The following is a 15,978-nucleotide window of genomic DNA, read 5'->3' on the forward strand; positions in this document are numbered from 1 at the left end:
TTAATCCATTCAGCTATCTTCTTCCATTTTAAGAGACAGTTCATCCCATTCACATTCATAGTTATTATTACCATCTGTGTATTTCCCTCCATCCTATATTCTCCCCTGTATATACTTGATTCTTTTCCCCTGAAAGGTGATGCTCAGCCTCATTGAATAGTTGATTTCTGGTTGTAATTTCAGCTCCTTTGCCTATTCCAGAAGGCCCTCCAGTCCTTTATTGTAGAACCTGCCAGATCTTGGATAATCATGCAAAGGATTGAGGGAGGAGATGTGGCTACTTGATACTTGAATTGTTTTTCCGTTTTGTTTTGTTTTGTTTTTTTTCCTGGCAGTTTACAGTATTTTTTTCTTCAGATTATAGTTCTGGAGTTTTGCCACAGTGTTTCTTGGGGTTTTCCTTTCGGGATCTCATTCTGGAGGTGATTGATGGATTTTTTCAATGACTATTTTGTCCTCTGGTTCTAGTTATCAGCATTTTCCCTTGATGATTTCTTGAAGAATACTCTGTAGGACTTTTTTTTTTTTTTTTTTTAAATTTGTGGCTTTCAGGTAGACCAATCATTTTAAAATTTCCTCTCCACAATTTATATTCTAGGTTAGTTGTTTTTCCAATGAAGTATTTTACATTTTCCATTTTTTCATTCTTTTTAGTATGTTTGATTCTTGATGAGATTTCCCATGTGGTCATTTTGTCCTCTTTTGAGTTAGTATTTTGCTTTTTCCTATCACTTTCTAAAGTCAAAGTTCTTTCCTGTTTCTTCCATCTACCCTCCTTCCCTTCCTTTCTTCACTTTTGTGAATTTTAAGGTCAGGTTCTTCCCCTGGGCTTCAGGAGGTGCTGTCCCAATCTTCTTGTGCTCTCTGAGCCTTGGCTTTGAGCACAAGGGCCCCTTGTGTTTGGTATCTTGCTCACAGTAGGAGTAGCCCTGCCTGGTCTCTCAGGCAGCATTCTCATTTCCCTGGACTGACAATGTGCCTTCTGTGCTGGATCTGGAGGCTGCCCCACTGGTCTGCTCTGCTACTGAGATAGGCTCAAGGGTCTCAGTTGTTGATCTGCTGATTAAGATCCTCTCATAGGCTTTCCTGGCCACTGTCTGACTTTCTTGAAGTCCTTCTAATATATCTTGAGCTGGAGACTGGTTTTATTCTATCAGATTCTGTTCAGAGGCTTGGTTTCATGAGGTTTTGGAGGGAAACTGGGAGAGCTTGAGCAGCTTCCTGGCTTCACTTCATCATGTTATTACTATCTTCTTTTAAACCTTTTCTGTCTTTGCCATTCTCTCTGAATAACTTCCAAAGTAAAGATGGAAAAGATTCCCTGTAGCTGTTTTTAATCTGTACAGGATTGATTTCAGAATGTCACCTACTTTGGGGTAGTAGTATTAAAAAATCCTAACCAGTAGAATATGCCAAATTTACCTTGAAACCATTTTCTATAGCCTAAATAGCTCCCTGTTAGGAAATGTATCCAGTTACCTGCTCTTCCTATTTCATTCCACTGTTTTTGAATCACTCCCACTGGATCTGACAAGGGAAATTTAAGTACTCAAGAAATAAAAATAATAACACTCAAAATAGTATTCATGTAACAAAATAATCATACTTGAATTTCATACCTGCCTTTTAATTTTTTTTTAAAGAATCAGCAGCAGCAGAATCAACATCAGCAACAAACAGCACCTCAGCAGCCACAGCAGGCAGCGCCACCACCACCACAACAGCAGCAGCAACAGCAGCAACAGCAAAACAGCACTCAGACAAATGGAACAGGAGCAGGAGCAGGAGCAGGAGCAGGGGGTACTGGGGCAGGGCTCCAGCACAGCCAGGACTCAGGCCTTAATCCAGTGCCTCCAAATAAGAAACCACGGCTAGGACCTTCAGGCACTAACTCAGGCGGGCCTGTCATGCCTTCTGAATATCAGGTATTAGCTTGTGGTTTTGAGACCTTTTGCCAATTATTTATTTTATAAAATGATCAAAATGTTAATAAGTTACTTTAGAGTTTTATTTAATTGGATTTATTCCATAGAATTCCATATTCTATAGAATGATCCCCTAAAGAACTTTTAAAAAAATACATCCAAAAAAAATTGATGTTATATGTAATGTTTTTCATTCATAACTCTCCCATCCTTCTATTTCCCATATACCCTTTTGCTAAGGCAAAGAGCAGAGGTGTCTTTATAGCTATCTCTTCTTTGGGATCAAATTTGTATTTTGTAATTTTATAGCAACCACTTTTGTTTGTTTTGTGGTTTTTTCTTTCCATTTGCATTGATGTAGTCATATTATCTTTTACTCTTTATATTAATTCATATGAATCTTTCTGAGCTTTTCTTTACTCATCATATTTGTCATTTCTTACAGAACAACTAATATTCCATTACATTCATGTAGCACACTTTGTTTAGCCATTCCCCATTTATGGGTACCTACTTTCTTATTCTTTGCTGGGGTGTACTCCCAGCAAGGAAGTCTTTTGAGTCTTAAGTGTATTAGTATTTTAGTCACTTGACTTTGCATAGTTCCAAATTGATTTCTAGAATACTTTTTATTCATTTATAGCTTTACCAACATTACTTGTGTTCCTTTTGTAAAATGAAGTATTATTGAGGTGGGAATTTTACAATCTGATGTGTCCAAAAGCTGGAGCTACTTGATATATTTTTTTACATGGAAATGAAAGTTGTATTATCATATTTAATATAATTCCAAGAGTACCATGAGTTAATTATCTGTTATGGTTTCATTCTTTTTATTCATAGGCATGGAGTGAGACAAAATATTCCCTTGATTGTTTGGGAGCTGCCTATCTACTTTTAATCAGGCAGTAACCTACATAAGCAACTAAGACACAGAAGGGAAGAAAAGTCATCTTTACTTTGAACGAAATTATGTGAACTGATTTTCTTTTAATAGGAGACAGTGGGAGCTAGCCATAATAATGGAAGAGAAAGGAAGTCAGATTTTAAAAGTTCTAAAAAAAATAACTTTTAAGTGAATAAAATTTTGAGACTATAAATCACCTTATAACTAAGAAACTATGACTTAAGGGAAAAAAAGGAAGCTGAAAAAGATCAGTATTTGGAGAAAGAAAAATAAATAATGGAAATTAGTAACAAAAACTTTCAGAGTAGCAGTAAAATAAAAGAAAACAAAGATGGAGCATGAAGGGGGAAAAAAGATGATTAAATTAAAGAACATAATCCTCTAGAAAAAAGAGAAGCAGAAGGACTATAGAAACTTGAAGATATGCTTTTAATGCTAAAGGAATAAAAATCATTAAATAGGAGGTAAGGGTCTAGCATGAAGTGGGAAAGATGTGGCAATCAGAAAAAACGTAATAGATGGTTTGCTTACTTTTTGGCTTTCCATTTTGAACATTTCAACACACTTCTTTTTTCCCCACAATAATCTTCACTGAAAATTGCAAGATTCAATGCAAGTAGAAATGTTATACCTATACTTTGTATCATTAAACCAATCAAGACTTCAAATTTGATTGAGTAAAAATAATTTGCCTTTTTCAGCAACCAGGATAAAAGTATTTTATTGTCTTTATGTGTATTATGTAAATTTAGTCTCCCCTCCCCCTTCCTTCTCCACCCCTCCCATTTAAGGTCTATTTGTTCCCAGTAGATGAGCAAAAGACTTAAATCATATTTTGGGTCACCTTCATGAATTTGCTGCCATTTGTTTGTTTTAGTTAAGCAATTAAATGGTGAGAATACAACTTAAATTCTGTCTTTTCCCGCCAGAATTAAGAATGGTTCTTACTATAAAGCTTAAAATTCCTCAGTCTTCTTCCTTAGAATTACCATGCCATCTGATAAAGCAAATACCTCCTTAACATAATGTTTCTAGGCAGTGGATAATCTATATGCTGATTTTTTTTTTAATTACCAATTTAAAGAAAAAGACTTTCATTGGGATATTCTTTGTTTCTTATACCAGATGATTTGTTTTCTACCACATTACAGAATCTTTTTTTAAACATAGTACCAAAGGCCTGTTGTTTTGACATATCTAATGAATTAACCCAGAAGTTTTCTCTAGAGTTTGAAAAGTAATCGTTGTTAATATTAATCTTATGGTAATTCAATTTCTGTGTTTTGTCATCTTGACCTTTTCAAGAACTTATTTTCACATATATGACACAGTCTACATAATAAGGTTTGAATAACATACTTTAGTAGCCTGAGCTTTAGTTTCCTGGACTTAGAGAGACTTTTTGGAGCAAAAAGGAAATTTAAAATCATTAAGGCCATCTTCTCCATTAAAAGGAAAATAAAGGGAAAAGAACAAGTTTAAGTTATAGTTACATTGTTAAGAAGTACTGGGGCTGGATCTTAAATTCAGGTCTTAAGACTAAGCCCATTTCTTTTTCTGTAATGGGTATTTCAAATGATTGTGAACTTGTTGGCCCTGATTTTATTTAATTGATTTCTTCTCTTCCCCCTCCCTCCCCCCCCATATCATAAATGAAGTCAGAGAGCCTTCTCTTATTTTTTGCAGAGAGGTTATATCTTTATTTTAGTTCATGCCAGTAGTTGTACTGTAGTAAACCTTTTGGGAATGCCTCAGCTATGAGTTGTGGTCTAGTACAATCAGTACTTGTAAACCAAGCACTCTGCGATCTATTTAACTAGAAAGTATCCTTGAAATTCTTGTCTGTAGAACACAGAGGAATATTTTGGAATTGCATATAATGTTAAGTCACATCCTAATATAAATTGTTGTCAGTGTTTTATGAATGGAAATAGTTAAATATATTTAATAGTTAAGAAATTCAACGTTGCTAAAAGTACTTTCTGCATCATAAGTTATTATAATTATATAATTGAAAGGCAGGGAGGTAGAGAGGGATTGTCAAATTGTTTTTTACCATGACTATTTTATTGTACTGTTCTTTTAGTTAATATGTTGCAAATCAAGTTTAACAACTAGTGTTGAACACTAGTAAGAGGACATCTTTACCTATTATTTCTTCTCTCCATCCTCCAAAGACAATTCAAGGTCTTCTACATTTTTAAATTCCTAGTTAAAATTTTTCTGTGCACAGTGTTTTCCTTCCATGTTTCACATAACAGAAATCATCCCAAAGACTCCTTAAAATCAATAATGCCTTCTTTCCTACAGCCATTTAATCCACCCAGTCCTAATCTGTTCTTTATCTAGAAACATTTTTTTCCTTTTTTAAATATTTTCTACTCAGAAAGGTTAGGATTATGAAAGATTAAAAAAAAAACCTTTGAATTCAATAATATGATTGTGTATTATATAGTTATATAAACTTTATATACCTGTATATATGTATTTTACATGTATTTTTTAAGAACTACTTTATTTTGCTTGTTTCCCTCTAAATCAGAAGCCTAATGATGGGGGAAAAAAAAATGTTCTCTCTCTCTCTCTCTCTCTCTGTCTCTTTCCTTCTTCCTCCCTCCCTCCCTCTCTCCCCACCCCTTCCTCTCTCTAGCTTTCTCCCTCTCCCCCCCCACTTCTCCTCAATTGTTATTGTAGTCATCATTGTGAACATTCAGTCCCTCTGACAACAATTTTCCTTGTATTTTTCATAGCACTCCAGTTCACGCCTGAGTTACCAAAGCAATGTTCAGGGATCCTCTCAGTCCCAGAGTACCATGGGCTATTCCTCATCATCTCAGCAGAGCTCCCAGTACCATCCAACTCATCAGGCTCACCGGTACTGAGGAGCCCAGCAGATTCCCCTCAGCATGGAATGAATGAACCAAAAGTCAAAGGCTCTAGCAATATGAAGGTCACAGTGAGAAGAACCAAAAATGCCAACTGTGATACAGATTGAAGATTCTTAAGTTTATGAGAAGAACCTTCTTGACTGAGTATTTTGCAGTGGACTTATCATCCTTCTTTATTAGCTTAAAGAAGGTCCTTGTGAAGTTTCCCAGCTCCCTTCCCCATGCATGTGTTCCATTGTGGTTACTCTGATAAAACGTCTGATCTAAACCCAGCACTTAACTTTTCTAACCTTCAGTATTGTTTTGAAGGATTCCTGGTGCACCTTTCTCATGCTGTAGCAATTGTCATGATTTAATCTTTTCAAAGCTCTTTAATAGAATTTTAATGTTTTAGATTGGAATTTCAGCTGTATATAGTTTTATACTAAGCATATTGGTTCAGCAACACAGATGAAATGCACCTTTTTAAAGCACTACGTTGTTTTCACAGGATGTTACTGTTTTGCTCATGGATGTCACAAACAGAACATTTTAACTATTCCAGAGTATTTACTGATTGTTTTTATTAGTCTAGTTTTCAGGGAAGGTATGTTAAAGGGAGGGGGGAGGGGAGAACCCACAACAGAAAAACATTCTAGGTCCATACAATTAATATGTTTCATACTAGTGAACTGAATACCAATTAAGGGATTGTGATTGATATGTTAATCATCCATAGGGAGCACCATTTTAAGAATCATTGTCTTGTTTCACATAGTTTTCAGTAATTAAGTTTTATGGTTTTATATTTTTCTAGGGCATCCTTTAATGTAGCTAAGACCACCTTAGTTAAGGTTTCAGAACTTTGGTGAAATGTTGTCCTCTGGCCTTTCACACCAGCAGGCAAGAAAAACATTTTAACTACCTTAGACTTTGATTAGAAAGGAGTGAATGTTGATTAAAGAGTGCATTACCTAACCTTTCAAAGGAAAATTTTTCATGCATATTGTATATACAGTTGGCTTCTCTAAAGATTTATCTCTTTTTTCAATTTTGGCCAGCTTGCATAAATAGCTTAAATAATTAAAGTTAATCAAATAGAAGCTTACAAACTAATCTTTTAAAATACAAATTTGATGATTCCCATTCACTTTGCATTAAATATAACTATTTCAAAAGCATGTTAAAACATCTAGATTTTTTCATATTTAAGATAAGTATTATGTATACATAATATTGCTATTGTTGATGCAACTTTCTATTAAGAGGCTTTACATTGCACTGAAATATTTCTTTTGCCCTAGAAGAAAACTTTATGAATGTGCCTAAAATCTATAGGCAGATAATTGTAAGACTATAATAGCTATCATGAATATTCCAATTACCATAGTCCTCAAATCAGACATCCCATCATTGTTTAGTTGTAGGAGCCCCTGCTCAAAAGAAAAGTAATGATTTGGGGAAGGTAAATTTTTTTTATTTTTTTATTTTTTTTTTTTTTAGTGTTTATAAAGTAATATAAAAATGGACAACTCTTATCACAGTAGAAGAGAGAAAATATCTGGGTTCTTCAGAATGCTTTTAACCATGGAAGTGGCTACCAGCCTTATTTCACAAATTGTTTTCCAGAATTAGAAATAACCTTGATTTATTATGTACAATTTTTTACTATTTGTGAACTCATCTACCTGATTTTGATAATCTAGGTCTAGACTCAAATAAAATAAAACTTTAGAGAGAATCCAGTATACATTTTGCACTAATAATGTATTGTTTTGGCCTGCAGAAGGTCTTACTTCTCTCGGCATAAGGTTTATAGTTAATAATTAACCATTTATAAAAACTATGAAGACTAATTATAGACCAGGCCACAGGCTGCATTCAAAGAAATTTTTTGTTCGAAATTTTTTCCCCTTTCGTTCTTTTTGTGAGAAAGCAGCTAAGAGCCGGTGTCTAGTACAGTGCCTTGCACATAGTAGGTATTCAATAAGTGCATGTTGAATTAAATCATTATAGTCATGCCAACATTATAAGTTTATCATATACACTAAATCACAATATAAACCTGTCAGTTAAGTAATTATTGAGCACATACTATGTGCCTAGTGTTGGACTAGATACCCTTTAAAATGCAGAACCCTGGTCCAGGTCCTAAAGGGACTTACATTCTAGTTGGGGAAATAAAACTAAGGTGTCCTTTGTGGTGAAGAGTTCCACATCTTGTGATGATTGCCTTATAGGCAGGCTATAACAAGATCATTAGGTGTTAATAAACCCATTAAGGATGGGTTATTTCAGTTTCTGATCCTATAAGCAAGCAGTGTTCTATTAGAGAGGTTTCATTGTGAATCCAACTTCAGAAGAGAGAAAGCACCAAAGTAAATGCAATGAAAGCAAATTAAATTGTACTTGGGATGCTAATAAAGGTCTTTTCAATATTCTCTATTGTGGCCCAAGCTAAACCAAGTGCTTTAGGAATTTAGAAGGAAAGTATTCCTGTCCTAAAGGAGAGATTACTTTTTTAGGTGGTGATGAGAATAGGTGGAGAGAGAAACAAAGAGAAAGCAAAAGAAACAGAGGCCAAAATGTCATACTCTTTAGTACTTGAGACATTTGCAAACATTTCACAGTACTATGTATGTCATGAATTTTATAGACTGGTACTGAATTTTATTAGAGCCTATTAGTTTTTGGCTTTAGGGTTTTTTGGTTTGGTCAGCATGCTCATTCTCACCTTGTTTTAGAACAATTTTGCTTTTGTTTTAATTTATTTTATTTCACTTCAAAGGGCAGAATTTGAAAACACTGCATTTTTACATTTCAATTTTCCTATACCCAAATGAACATAACTTCATTTGAAATAAGAGAAATATTTTCTCTGTATGCTCAAAGGTAGAGTGTATGGAGACCCCCAAACCAGGGTATTTAAAATTAAAACAGGAAATGAAGTAAAAATAGGCATTGTTTTTTGGCATGTTTGCTGCCATTACTATTGCAAATCATCTTACAACAGCTTTCTCTCTGGTTTTTACAGTGAGATGAATGTATATCTAGAAGAAAGGTGTTCTAAAATTATAAGGTATATAAGAGTAAAGGTTAGACTTCCTCATGTCAGGGCTGATATAATGAGGTTGGAATTACCTTTGTAAAAAGATAATGCAGTAACTTGCAAAGACCAAGGACTAGGAAGTATATTTTTGTATCTTGTGTGATTTTTGAAAAAATACTTAGTACTTGGAATTTTGGCTTTCTGCATAGCTTCTCTGCTCTCACAAAAGCATTTCACATTTTGCAGTTAAACATAGGAAGTAACATTTGCTTATTTATTTGTTTATGGCCTGGTTCCTTTAGTAAAACAACAGATCACTCCCTGTAATGATGTGATTCTGTTAAAGGGATTAAAAAAAAAAAAAAAAAGACAGAAAGGGGAATCAGATAAGCCACTTTGTCTACTTTGAGTAAATGTATGTAGCAAAAAACTATACAATGAAGGAAAAATTTTATGAAAATTGCAAATCCTGCCTGCACTATATCTGCAATACTGTCTTCTTGATGGGTGAGGGTTCAGAAATAGCATTCAGAAAAAGAGTTTCGAAGTATTCAAATACATGTAAATTTTATATAAAACATAGCAGCTTAGGTTCCCTTTATAAAACTTCAGGAATGGTCCACAAATATCATTAAGCAAAGATAATTGTTATAGGATTAAAAAAAATAATGTATTGTACATAAGGCCATACATACTCTTTTATGATATCACTACAAAGGAGTGATATGTATTACTATATGGAAAAAAAAATCCTTAATGCACTGTTATCTCTTAAATATTTAGTAAATTAATACTATTTAATTTTTTTAAAAGATCTGTCTGTGTAGACACTAAAAGTATTACACAAAATGTGGACTGAAGATGTCCTTTTTAATAGCAATTTAAATAACTTTTTATATATGTCATGTAGTATATACTTTCCAAATTGCTCTAGTTTGTATTTTCCCAATGTTTCCTATTTGTGAAAGTGTGCCTGTCTGTTTCCTCTTTCAATAATTACATGCACGCATTCTTCATTTTCTGATTATTACACAGAGTACTATATATGCTTTTCATGCTGCCGCAAAGGTTTGCTACCCTACTGACATGGTAGCCAGACAGCTGTACCCCTTCTGATAGGGGTGCAGGAAGAACCGCTTGCTTACTTTCGAGTTAAGAGTTTACTGCATTTGAGTTGTCTTGACATCGTTCTCGAAATGACTGTTGAAACTAAAAATGAGTTAATTGCATTTATTTTATATTCTTGGTTGTAATAAAATTTAATTGACTTTGTTTCTGTGTGAATTTTTAAAATCTGAAATAATATACATTTATAATAATAATAGAAAAGAAACTAGAGATGAGATTAGTGTACTTGTAAGATTATAAAGATTACACTGGGACTGCGGAGGGTGTAAATGGTCTCCCACAGAGCAGCAGTCTGTAATTTTGTTTAGGATGTTTATGATATCACAAAACCACAGAAATCAAGCTTGCAAAACCTCAAGGATAAAATTAGGGTTTTTTTTAAGTGTTCTTAGGAAAATGACATTTTTTAAATATATGAAAACAAAGCTATTTTCAAGGGAAAAACAAAAACAGACAAAAAAGCCTCTTCTCTAGGAATTTTCTCCCATTTTATGTATTCTATTTTTTACAGGATTTGCATTTTGTGACTAAGCAAGTTAATCTTACAAATATTTTTTGTTAAAAGATATTACTACATGATGAAATAAACCAGAAGTACAAAATCATTAAGTATAACATTTCTACTTCCATTTTACTGATTTTCTTAAGTCTGGGCTGTTGTTTGATTAGCTGGAATATGGTCTTAATGAATATTCAAAACTGTGAATTTTGTTTGATTTCCTACTTAAGGAAGTTTGAAATTACAGGCTGAGCCTCTTCTCCACTCACTTGGGCAAAAGTTCATGAGTGGTTAAGCACTTCTCACTGCTGTTGCAAAAAATTCTGATGACAACAGGCCATTAGCATCATACTACTTTATGAATGCACTGAAAGCATATTATCATGTTCCTATAACTTGCTATGCATACTTTGTGGGAAGAAATGAGCCTTACTTTGGTGGAGGGAACAATTAAACTAGCTATAGTCTCATTTGCTTTTTTCAAAATGGATGCCTTCAATATAAATTTTAGTTTAGTGAATCCCATTTTTCTGTCTGCTTAAAACATAGGATTGCCAATATCTTTCTCAAAAGAAAAAAAATTGCTTTCCTGTAATGTTCAGGCTAGCTTTCTGGAGGTCCTCCAGAAGAGCCTTGGTCTCAGCAGTATAGACACCACGAGAATGGTCAAAAATATCTATAGATTCTTTCTTCTGGCCCAGTCTTGATCTTAGTGCAGGAAGTATGAGAGCCACCAGGAGACTGGTCAAAGATAGAATGTCCCATTTCCAGTCCTTCTCAGCCCTTACATACCTTATTGTAATTACATCTTTACATCATACTGAATATGTGTGAACTTGGAGAACCATTACATCACCATACTAAGTATATATGTGAACTAGAGAACCATTATCAATTCCACTGAATTAATACCTTGTTTTAAGTTTACTTCTCTAGAGTTCCAACCCTCTACACTTTCCCAACACAATTAAGTAGCACCTAATACTTTTTTTTCATTCACATGAATGAAGGAAAATGAAGCAAAATTATGAGAACCTACTAATGCACCCTAGAAATCATATCTTGTTTTGTTTTTTTTTTTACTCTGAAGAATTTTCTGCTTCCAGCACATGATAGTACATATCATTCCATATAATTCATTCATTTGTTTAGGCAAAAGGCAATACAATTTAGGGGAAAGAGGAAATATATGCTAGTTTATGACTAACTATAAATGGACTTAATAAATATTCAGAGAAAAGACAGTTTCTAAAAGGTTTGTGTAGACATCTGTTAGTATGTCAAACTACATGTATTCATATAATTTCTTGTTCATTAAGTTTATTTGTGAGGATATGATTTGTCCTGGCTTTGTGACTTGAACTTGTTGAAGGCAACTAGGTATTCTCTCATCTCCTCATTTACTCCTTAGTAATTATTTTTGTTCAGTCTTTCCCACTCTAAAGACCATTATTCTTGAAAAATTAGACAAAACAGAAGCAAGTTGAATAGTGCTTTTTTCCTGTCACCCTTTGCTTTTAATTCCATTTTTTTTTTCAAGTGGGATGTCCCTCCTTTGATCTTGCTCTTGGTAAAAAACTTAATTCTAAAAGCTCTTTCTAGTGTCTTTTAGTATTCATTGCCAACTACAACTAATTCTGAGTTTTAATATTCCAGTTATATTTTTGTCCTCAGTTCTGCACATTTCCATTTGCCATCCATGTTGTTTTTGTTTTGTTTTGTTTTCATCTATGCTGATTATTGCATTCCTTGGGCATCACCTTTAATCTCTTTAGACAAGCCTCCTTTTATTCATCATCAGAATTATTTTTGTTTATGTGGTAATAATATTGTTCACATCATTTATATGAAATTTTAGGCCCAGGAATAATAATGATGAAGATGATAATGACAATAAATAGTAACTAACAAAGGCTTTAAGCGTTGTAAAAAATTGTACATATATTACTCATTTAAGCTTTATAAGCATTCTGACATTGAGTATTATTATTATTATCATCTCTGTTCTATAGGTGAAGAAACCAAGACTTAAAGACTTATACAGGGTCACACAGCTAATAAATGTTTGAGGCAAGTTTGAAATTCTGGTTATTCCTAACTCTAAGTCTAGCTTTCTGTTAAACTATACCACCAACTTTCTCTCAGTCCTTTGAAATCTTCTCCCCAGAATCTAGGGTGGGCTTTTCCATTTATATTTTATTTTAACTCCATGGTTATTTTCTACCAGATCCTTTCTACCAGATCAGTTCTACATTATTATTCAGAATTAGATTCAAAATTACTATCCATAATTATATCTTCAACTTTTTGAAGAAATGAAGTAATGATCATAAAGGCAAATCATGAGTTTATTGGCTGCTCAATTTACAGTTGGTAAAAGCTTTAGCAGATAATCTAAAGCCCCTATTACTTTCTCCATGCCAGATTTTTGATATTTCAGGACCTTCTCTTGACCCAGTCAGAAACACATCTGAGTGAGTGTGTATATAGAAAAGGGATCTATTTTGTTCAGTTGTTTTTCAGCTATGTCTGTCTCTTCATGACCCCATTTGGGATTTTCTTGGCAAAGAAATAGATGATTTGTCATTTCCTTCTCCGGGAAACAGAGGCGAACAGGGCAAAGTGACTTGCCCACAATCACACAGTTAGTACATGTCTGAGGCAAAATTTGAACTCAAGAAGGTGAGTCTTCTTGACTTCAGGCCTGGTGCTTTATCTACTGTCCCACTTTAACTATTCTGAAATTTTAAACTTAAAACACCAAATAAAATGAATACATAGAACAAAAAGAGAATTATATATAAATCCACAAGTCTCCATTATATGTGGCTTGCTTTTTAGCTGTGCTAAATATCTAATAAGTCTCTAGGGAAAGAAATTTTTTCTAGCCCTTATTATAGCAACTCAGTTTCTGGCAAATAATTCATCTTTTCTGTATCTGGCACAGAAATTCAAATCCCATTCTTAGATACTATCTTCTTAATCGGCAATTAATTCTGCTCCTCTTTTCTAAAACTTGTAGACAGCCATAAAACACTAGAAGACTTTTCTCTCTCCCTGACTGATAGTGCCTAAACTTTTTTCTTGTATTTTTCTTTGTATGTATTCCACACTTTTAAAATATTTATTCTGTATGTATTCATCTATGTATGTATATTCTTTCCTGATACAATACAAGTGTTCTGAGGAGCAGAAACTGTTTCATTTTTTTGTTTTTTATAATCCAAGAACTTCCCATAGTGCCTGGCATATAGAAGACATTTAATAAATTGTTGATTGATTAATACCTAGTGCTGATCCCCCAACCATAAAGTCTGTAGATTATCTACCCTACCACTTTGATTATTTCTTATTATCTGCATTTTATCCATTCTAGTGCCCCCAATTTCAGTACTATAGGAAGTGGGGCAAGGGGGGAAAAGAAATATTCTAATAAAAGTACATAAAAAAGGATGACTCTGTTGTCCAATTATTATCCTGTGAATTACATTACTATTCTAACTTAATTTTTTTGTTATTTGATTTGTGGTTCCTGATTCTGAATAAAGTGAACAGGAGCAGAACACTGTACACAGTAACCACAAGATTATGTGATCATTTTTCTCAGAAATGCAGTGATGCAAGACAATTCCAATAGACTTGAAATAGAAAATGCCATCCATATCCAGAGAACTGTGAAGACAATACCAATTGAAGTATGCTATCTTCACGTTTTTTTGTTTTTCCTTTCTCAATAATTTTAAGATATTTCCATATTAGTCATGTTGAGAAAGAAATCAGAAGAAGAGGGAAAAACAAGAAGAAAGGAAAAACAAAAAATGTGAAGATCTTGATCAAAATCTTACAGAAATGAATGTTGAAAACTATCTTTACATGTAATTGGAAAAATAAAATTCTGTTGTGGATTTATGGTTCCTTTAGACTCTCTGAATACACGTACCAAATGAGCATCCAAGCTGTGCTTTATGTACCTACCTTCCAAATATCCCACACTAAAACTAGAGAAAGCTAGAACTCTTAACAACCAAAGGTAACCCTAGAAGGTGTGCTATATGTTGTGTTTCAGTTAACTGTACTAAATTTGACTTTGGTTGATCTGCATCCATCTGCAGAAATTTATGTAAAGTGTGAAACGTGGACACATACAATCCATGTCGGTGTGAGTCAGGCATTTTTGCCCAGTTCTGTATCATTCGTCCGCAAATCTTTTTTCCCCTTTTTGCACAGCTTTGTCAAAGGGGTGTTAAATATAAGGCACAGTAGAAACTTCATGAGATGGTTTTCATGACAACTAATTTTTCCAACCATGGAAAAGTCCCTCATTAAAGAGGAACAATATGACTTGAAACTATTGCTTTGATGTTTAATAAGCAGAACCAATTCTCATGTTAAAGATCTGTGCACCAGATGCAGTAGTTTGTTAATATTCTCCAGAACATTTGTTTGTTACTGTATAGACATAACCAAGTCAACAAATCAAGTTAACAAGTTAAGTATCCACTTATGGGACAGGCATAATATTAAGCACTGGGGATATAAAAAGAGATTTTAAAGAGTAGACAAACCTCCAAAACATACCCATTCCCTCCTCAAGGAGCTGATGATCTAATGAGGCAACATGCAAGCAAGTGAAAGATAATGACAAAGAGAAAAGCATTACATTAAGGAAGATGGGTAGAAGGTGGAATTTTAGCCAACACTTGAGGAAACTTGGGAAGCTATCTAGGAGGTAGCAATGAAGAGGGTGAGTGCTTCAGGCCTGGAAGACAGCCAGGAGGAATGCAGATGGAGTGTTGAACAGCAAGGAGAAGGCAGTGTCATTTTGAAAAGATAATTTATAAAATTGGGGTTGGCATGCCTGGCTTTTTGGGTGCTCGCCGGGAAAGACCACAATTGGCAGTGGGAAACAGGGCAGCAATCACATTTTAATTAAATACAGAGGATTTGGGGGCAAAAAGCCCAGAAAGGCTGAGACAAGCAGCAAAAGTGATAGAGAGGCAGATGGTGGTATTGGGACAGGGAATGAAATGGTAAAGGAAGGCAGAAGAGAGTAGGGAAAGGGAGAGGCAGAAAATACTACTTACATTGCCATGAATTACAATTAGAAGCAAGGACTCAATGGAAATGGATGAGTATTGGGTGGGTAGGCAGGAGTTTGAAGGTTTGTTTTTTTTTTTTTTTTGGTGGTGGTGATGGTTTTGAAACAGACAATTCCAATCTGTGGTACCTTGGGATTCATTAACATATTGAAATCATCTCAGAATTATCAGTAAAACTGGAAAGTCATCCCAAAATCATCAGTAAATTATTGATATGAAGGTCTGGATTTTGTTCTGGAATTTACATATTGCAGGACCAGAACCTAGACTAACAATGCCTAGATAGTCTCCCCGATTAAGCACATATTACCAGCATGTGAATTTTAGTTAATATATGATACTGTTTTAAGTTATGCCCCTTTGACCTTTGAGACAGTTTGCGACTTCCAGGTTCCCCATTTGCAATCTTTTTTCCTGCTATTACCTTTACATGGACTGTTTATTTTACTGAATAGAAGGAGAAGGTTGGTCAGGGGAAACAGAACAAACTATAATTTTAACTCA

The 15,978-nt window shown here is 34.1% G+C and overlaps 1 protein-coding gene across 4 annotated transcripts in view; it reads left to right on the forward strand.

Annotated features, from left to right (window-relative positions):
* Positions 1 to 9,414, forward strand: part of CDK19 (cyclin dependent kinase 19) — a 208,353-nt gene extending 198,939 nt beyond the window's left edge. For all 4 annotated transcript variants that reach the window (XM_031964406.1, XM_031964405.1, XM_031964407.1 and 1 more), the window contains 2 exons: positions 1,644 to 1,925; positions 5,583 to 9,414. In XM_031964406.1, the coding sequence (XP_031820266.1) occupies positions 1,644 to 1,925; positions 5,583 to 5,714 (414 nt within the window). In that variant the 3' untranslated portion in view covers positions 5,715 to 9,414. The remainder of the gene's footprint in view (positions 1 to 1,643; positions 1,926 to 5,582) is intronic.
* The last annotated feature ends 6,564 nt before the right edge of the window (positions 9,415 to 15,978 follow it).

The sequence above is a fragment of the Sarcophilus harrisii genome, chromosome 4 (genome assembly GCF_902635505.1).
Source record: "Sarcophilus harrisii chromosome 4, mSarHar1.11, whole genome shotgun sequence".
Lineage (NCBI taxonomy): Eukaryota > Metazoa > Chordata > Mammalia > Dasyuromorphia > Dasyuridae > Sarcophilus > Sarcophilus harrisii.